Consider the following 7,891-nt stretch of genomic DNA (forward strand, 5'->3'; position numbering starts at 1 on the left):
ATCTCTCTACAATGGTGATTTCTTCAGTAACACTCGATTGCAATGCTGGGCTTCAGCCATGTGAAGTTGCTGATGTAGCTAAATTGCTGGTTCTGAGTACACATGAGAAATGGATGAAGTCAAAATAACAGCAGTTAATTGGAAGTTATAGCCCTTAATGCTGAGAGAAAGATTTTGTTTTGACAGGACAAAGACCATGCTAAAGAGGATCAGGATTCAGAAACAGACAAAGATGTTGACAACAGAGATACGCAAAGGACAGATGAAGTCAAACTTCAGCAGAATGGAAACTGTCAACCAAACGAAGATAACCTCTCGGTTAAAATGGAAGAAGTTTAAAGCAAAGAATCAACCTCTGTCTCAACTAAGGAATGAAATCCAAAGCTTCTTATTTCCCAGAATGAGGAAGAAAATGTCAAAGCAATCAACCTGACCATGTTGATAGTACTAGTAGCTCTTCCAGTTCTTGTGATAGCTTTGTTGTCTTCTTGCTGTAAAGCAGGAAAGCACGGACCAGTAGTTAAACCATGAAAAAGCATATGCCGTCGGAACTATTCATCTCTGAAACTCCATGCATTTCCATGATGGCTGTACTTATAGGTAAAATGATTTATGTTAAGTTTTGCTATAGGCTGTTAAACAGAAACTGAAAGAAGTAAACCTTTACTACCCCTAAGAAAATAAAATAGAAGCTGAAGGTCAGCATTGAAGTTTGTTTTAAAATATTGCTTGTTGATGAATTTTGTGTTAGTTTATTTAGTGGGTTAAAAAGTCCACAGCAACTTCAACGTGTACTTGTTTATGTGCTTGGAAACGGTACATAAACGTACACACTTTCTTTTGGTGTAAATGACAACTGTTGGAAAAGTTTTTATGGTTCTTATGGTATATGCCCAATGTTATTAATTTGCTCGCTGCTTGCAGTTTGTCAGTTTTATTATTTAAAATAATTTCTTACTAATATCCCTAAACTCAATATTTGCTTAAAGTATTTGAACAATGCATGCTACTTTTCTGTTCCTAAAAGGAACATTGCCATGTATGATGATAATAGGTTAGCTTATTGAGTTATTTTCAGGTTGTTTTATTTTGCTGTTTTCTTCTGTTCCAGAATTGAGCACATCTGTATATTAAGAGAACTTAACAGCTTTGTTTTTTGACATGTACTGCAGTGTGTCTGTTCAGCTGCAAATGGTACAGGTGCCATTATGAAAATAAATTTTTTCTTACTTGTTTAAAAAATTTGAGAGCACAAGCATAAGCTTTAGTGCCTTCTTAAAACGTGGTATTTTCTAGAAATATATATGTGCTGTTACTCATTTTCAGCTAAATCTTGCATCATCTCTATTGCTGTTTTGCCACTACCATACTATAGACAAGAATGCAAGTGATTTTTCAGAATGGATGTTTAGTTCACATGTTTAAGTACTACAAGTCCATTATCTTCAGAAATGATAGGGTAAAAGCAATGATGCATTTTGGGGACCACCACTGTACAAATATAGTAGCTGAATACAAAGTATTTTCTGAACACCTGCATCACAGGCAGCCCTTAAGATAATCTTAACTACATTTGGATGGCCTTAACTGTTACCTCTCCATCATTTTCTCTGGTACACATCAGGCGTTGTAAAATGAATTTAATACAGAGCTGGGGGTGGAAAATGCTTGGGGAAGGAATTTATATAGGAGATGTATGTTAGAGGGTCTTTTTTCATTCTTTGGTGAGAAAGCATGTAAGAAGCAAATGACAAAGCAGGTTGTTTTGTTTTTGTTTTTTTTCAAGTAAAACCATGATTTGTGCTCTCTGAACTAACATAACCAGTTTCATTGTTGTGAGACTTTTTTTGAGAGTCATATTTACAGACTTATACCTAAAATCAGGTAGATTACACACCTTATTACAATCAAATGAATAAATTGCCTTACCTCGTGGAAGGAATTTCTTTCAGTTAGGAATAAGAAAAGGCTTAATAGAATATTAGCAGTTTGCTTTCAATCTCCTCTTCTTTTGCATAGTTAATTCTTAAGAAAATAATTTTCAAAAAGCATAATACAGGGAACAAAAATTCTGTCTAATTCCTAAGGTAATGAAACCTAGTTTGATTGCGAAGCTGCTTAATCACTCTTCATTTTTGATACGATTTAGTGTTCTTCCCACTGTGTACATTTAAGACCACAGGAAATGCTTTACCATGTAAAGTATAGACAGTCATTTTTGTCATTTTTAAGCCACGTGCTGTTGGTAGGTTAACAGCTTACTCTGATAAAAGAACGCTAAATCTGTACATTTAAAGAAAGGTTCTGAAGGATTGCGTCTTGAAGCAACAGCTGTCTTATTTATGATGTGTAAGTAGCATAGAGCAAAGGGGTTCTTTGTATACTTGTTATCTTTGTTACCATTTCACCAATAAAATTAAGTATTTTAGAGGGAAGTTTCTGCTGTTACATGCTTATTAAAGAAACTTTTTTAGTTGGTCATCAGGTCTTATTCAGGCAGCTTCTTTTGATTTGAAATGTGAATACAAGTTAAAATATACCTGTATTATGTATAATATCTTTGAAAAGATAAGTTACTCCTTCCCTGGGAGAAATTAGAATTTTCATAGTATATCACATTTCAGTTCATCCTAGTTTGATTTTCTTAGTTTTGTTATCCTGAATTTGCATAGCTTAGAGTATGTAGATGATTGTGCACAGTTAGTGAAGAAAAATGACTTTTAAAATTCATAGGTAACGATAGCAGCATTACTAGCTAATATATCATATATATGCAGCATACTAAGTTAAATTGTAAGTGAATTAATAGTCCCTTTAAAAAAGGTATAGAAAAAAGAGGAGAAAAAAAAAAAAGTTTAAACACCAAATACCCAAATAAACACATTTCCTCCCTACCCTAAACTGTGTTTTCTTACAAATACTGTATTTTCTGTTTTGCCTTGTAATACTGTGTAGTTCTGTGAGGATAGTTTTATCTCTTTGTATTAGGTGTTTAATGATTCCCTTCTTTGTTAAAAAAGAAAAAAAAAGGAAAAAAAATAAAAATAAAAATAAAAGCCACCATTAGATGATAAATATTTTGTAGAACACCCATCACCACAGGGGGCAGATGGTTTTTTTAAACCAGTGCTGGAACACAGTAGCGAAGTTCCTACTTGCTCTGCCACGTTTGTGTGTTTGACCCATTAAATGTGTCTGTCTTTCAGTGGAAGTCCACGCCTTCATCATAATGCATTTGCATGCTGAGCTGCTGTGTCAGGTAGTTTGCTTCTGCACTTCTATAAGTTGATAAAACTGAGTGATGGGTTTGAGAACAGCGTAGTTTGTGGTAGCCGTGTTGTTTTAGATGTATTTTCACTTAACTTGGCCTTTGGGTTCTGCCTACATGCTAATCGCCTGCTTTGTTTTTTATTTTTTTATTTTTTTAATGTCAGTTTCAGATAGGTATAACTGAATTAGCTAACCAGCTGGCCAACAGCATCAGGCCAGGCACAGCCTGGCTTCTGAAGGGAGTTTGAACATTTCAGTGGTTTATTCCTCTGCTGAAGTAAATTCTGCAGTCTGTATCATGCTCTGTGTTGCTTGCAGTTTGTTTGCTGGTGTTTTCTAGCTTAGGTATGTGTAAGGCAATAAGTTTAATTTTGAAGTCTACAGATCTGTTTGTTAATGGTAGGTTCTCTGTTTTGCCTTCAGTTTGTAATAGCAATTACATTTAGGAATGTCTGTGATAACTCTCGTGGTCTAATCAAGAGATAAAAAAGTAAAGGCTGCCTTGTATGACACAAATTCTTACATGCTGCATACAAGTCTTTGTCACTATTTTCAGTTACTCTATTTAACATTATAACCACTGAAAGCAGTAATGCCATGGTGGTGTGTATATTCTTTATTCTTTAAACTGAAGCAACTCTGTATCACTGTCGTTTTGTAAGTTTGTAATGAAACATGCATTTTAATTTTGCAAGCCATTCACTTAAAGGAAAAAAAGAAAAATAAAAGACAAATCATGTTGTTTCAGTGTGAAAATGGAATTCTGAGAGTAAAACAGTTCTTAAGTACATAGGTTCAGCACAGTGAAGTACTGCAAATTGGGGCGTGTTGTGGATCCAGTTTGGCACCTGATGATACTTTTGGCCTTATATTATTGAATTACTCTTTTTAGGTGTTGTCATTATTTCAAAAGCAAGGTTTGGATGTGGTGACACAAATACTGAGAGCTGTAAGTGGCTAAAATAATGTAAATCTGTCAATGCTTAGTGGAGAGGGATAAGGTTTTCTCACCAGTGGATAGCATGCGGATAGGTGAAATTCATAGATATTCTTCATATTATTACAACCTGAAATCTGATTTTATTTGCTAATGTCTAAACAGAAAAGTTTTCAGCCTGTATGTGAAGTTTATTTTTTATATGGTGAAAAGTGTAATTAAAGTAATACTGAAAGCATTGTATAAAAGGGATTCTTTTGCATAATGTGAGATAAATTCGCTTGTGTTTAATTTTAAACTCCTTGACAATGTCTCTGTATGTAGTGTTTATTTTCATTTAAAATTCAAGATTGCTTCATGTATAGGTAAGCCGCAGCACGGGGTCTGAGCACATTAGCAAGGATTTTTCTCCCAGAGAAAGCTGTCTGATAATACGTGCAGACAGCTCCTTTGCCCACTGTCTGAGAGCAGTTCTCTTAAGGCTTCAGTTCTGTACTTTCTGAGTAAGAAAAACCATTGAGGGGCTATCTTTGAATTCCAGTTTTCAAGATGTTTCCCTAAGCCAAGAACTCTTATTATCCAAGAAGGCCTAAGAAAAATTTGTCATAGCCATCTTACAGTTTTTGAGATTAGTAAAGGAGGACACTGAAGTAAAACCGAGATTTTAGCTGTTTGTTTATTTTCTTCTGGAGAGCTGCAGTTTACACTTAATTTGGATTCACTGCATTTTCTCTTTTATTATAAGATAAACAAGTGCCAAACTTGATGGAAGGCCTAAGATTGGAGTACAAAACATGTTCTGTACTAACTGTGCAAAGGAGATCTTTCTTACATAGAGGTTACCTGTCTTTCTTGGTCAGAAAGACTTTTTATCACCAATGGAAAAAGTCATTTAATCTTACTGTCATTCAGTCCTTGATGTCCTTAGCTGACAGTTAGGTAGCTCTTATCATGCAGATATTAGTGCGCTAGGTAGCAAATCTGTAACAATTGCTAAAGGATATTTTAATCTAATGACTATAGTAGTATTTTAGTTTTGAACTATTGAGAAGGTTAATACATTGATAATAACAACTCAGATCTGCCTCAGCAGATCTGTTTTTATTTACAGTAGAATTATGCAAATGTACTTTTTGTGTTCTTTGATAGTTAAATGTCAAATATATTTAGGGAGTGATAAGGGGATAAAGGTATTGACAGGAAGCAAGCAGATTTCTTAGAAGACGAAGTTGCTATACTAAGTAAAACCTTTAGCACAAAGATTTTAAACTGCTGCTACCGTGATGGGTAAATAATGGTCTACTTAGAAGCTAGTGCTTCATAAATACATAGTTTTCATAATAAATTGATCAGAGGAGTGTGTGATCTGCTCCTGAACATCAAGAGGGGAATTTAACTTGCAGAGTTAAACTAGCTTGTCAGTAGATCATTTGTGGTGTTTTTCTCAGTGATACAGGAGCCATGGTAAGTTTGTTTCACACAGCATGAATCACAACCTGTGCTCAAATGTGCCTGGGGATCCTGTGCACTACAGCAGCAAAAATATGACTGCCTCTCCTCTAAATCAGATGTTTTGTTAGTAAAGGAGGCCTTTTCAGTTCAATAAATGTATATCCAAGCTTGTTCCGTGTTAGTAGAATATATTTTTGCATTATTGAAGCAACTATGAAATGGTACAAGTAAAGAAATGTCAACTGCTGCTATTACGTTGTTATTTTTGTGAATAAACTATGTCCCAAAGCTCTATTGGTGTCATAGCTCACTTCTACTAAGTTCAGAGAGATGTAGCAAATCACTGTGAAGCAGTTCTGACTTTTGTTTTGATTTATTGGTTTGTTTATTTATTACATCTACATCTAAACCCAAATTGTTTGCTTCTCGGTTGGATTGAAATTACCAAGAATATCACAAGAATGGTAGCAAGAGGCTAAGGCCTTTCTGGAAACCCACCCATCCAATGCAGAATTTGTCATTTTTAAACAAATGGTTAGTTGATAAACATGGATATATAGAAGTGTATGTCAAAATTTGTTTTATTAAGTAGAGTTAGGGTTTCACACATAATATTTTAGCTTGAACAGACAAATTACTGTCATGGGTATTTTCATACTACAGTTCACAGTTTTCAGTGCTTAAGCCTCCCTGTCAAGATATAATTTGTATGAAATGTGCTTCTCAGTGCACTATAAACATTTACTTGGTCAATTGGGATCTTGTGATTTTGACAGCTATCACGTTGGTAACAAATCGTATGGCTGGTTCAGCTCTGCCTGGTGGGTGTGTCAAGCTGAAGGCTTGCATTTTGGTTGCGCATGGCTAATTGGCTGATTAGACATTTATTTATTATTGGTGGGAGGATGAATTCAAATGCTTGGAAGCAGGAAGATGCTTTAACAACAGTTAATAAAAGTCTTATAAACCCAAACTATGTAGTCTTTAGTCTACCGGTGCAATACCAGCATACTGAAGAGATAAGAACTCTAAGGCTGGATGGGTAATGTGCCACTGGGCAGAGGACAGTGTTGCCAATGTCACAGCACAACCCATTCAGACCCTAACGATATTGGAACTGCTGGAAGGACTATGCAAGCATAGGCCTAGAAGGAAAATACACAGCCTGTGCTAGGAGCAGCAGCCTTTTGCCATCTGTCCTGGTCAATATTATTCCCTAGTATTCCTTGGAGCAGGTATTAACTAAGCCAACAAACAAAACACCACTCTTACAAAGGGTGCTGTCCTCAGAAGATTAAGTTGCATTCTCTGTTAGGCCTGGCTAACTGGCTCTCTATAGCTCCTTCTCGGTGGGTAGGATCAGCTTAGCTTTTTGCCATATCAAGACAGCATAAACTGAGTCACAGCATTATAAACAAAAGCAAACCTACTGTTTGCCAGCAAAACACTTGATGTTTTTAAAGTAAACATTGCTGCAATCACGGAGCTCTAAATACAAAAGTATGGATACAGGAGACACTCTGATGCCTGAAGAAATATGAAAGTAAACGCTCTTTCTATGAGTGTCATCAAAGCAATTGTATCGTGGGGTTTACGAGTGCACACAGAGATGGTCCAGGCGTGGAGTATTTAAGTCTACTGACATAGCTTACATTTTGTTATTTCTCTTATGCAGACTCCTGAGGATCTTATGAGAGTTGGGTGGATACCAAATAAAGGTTAAATAACTATTTTTGCGGGAAGGACTTGTATGCTTTGCTTTTATTGATGTCCCCATACTTGCTATCTTAGTAGGGGAAATATATCTGAGCAGAAATAAACACCCACCCACACGCACACATATATACACCAGCAATATTAATTTATGTTGAGCCAAAATATTCTGTAGGGTTTTATCATTTCTTTTGATGCAGGGCGCGCACCCAGACCGCGCCGCGCTGAGGGACAGCTGAGCGTGGGGCCGCTGGGCGGGCAGAGCCGCCGCCATGATGGCGCGGGGCGCGTTGTGCTTGCTGTGTGCTCTGTGTTTAATGGCTGTTTTGCTGCTTTTATTCAGTTTACTTGCAGCTTTTTTTTTTTTTTTTGCTCGATCAAGTTGTGTGTCTTCCTTGATTAACAGAAATGGCTAATGAGACCTGCATGACAGGGAGTATTTACAGGCACTACTCATAGCACAGCTGCAGTCTCACAAGTTAGCCCTTTGAAGTACTGATGGATTGCTTCCTCTTGGTC

The 7,891-nt window shown here is 36.3% G+C and overlaps 1 protein-coding gene across 16 annotated transcripts in view; it reads left to right on the top strand.

Moving 5' to 3' along the window:
• Positions 1 to 5,951, top strand: part of SREK1 (splicing regulatory glutamic acid and lysine rich protein 1) — a 40,186-nt gene extending 34,235 nt beyond the window's left edge. For 10 of the 16 annotated variants that reach the window (XM_085528339.1, XM_085528341.1, XM_085528334.1 and 7 more), the window contains one exon: positions 187 to 2,435. In XM_085528339.1, coding sequence (XP_085384465.1) covers positions 187 to 433 — 247 coding nt within the window. In that variant the 3' untranslated portion in view covers positions 434 to 2,435. Of the gene's footprint in view, positions 1 to 186 lie in introns of all 16 variants that reach the window. The other 6 variants (XM_085528337.1, XM_085528338.1, XM_015848561.3 and 3 more) reach the window with 2 other exon arrangements.
• The last annotated feature ends 1,940 nt before the right edge of the window (positions 5,952 to 7,891 follow it).

Source organism: Coturnix japonica, chromosome Z (genome assembly GCF_054131305.1).
Source record: "Coturnix japonica strain WE chromosome Z, WE-NBRP24, whole genome shotgun sequence".
NCBI lineage: Eukaryota > Metazoa > Chordata > Aves > Galliformes > Phasianidae > Coturnix > Coturnix japonica.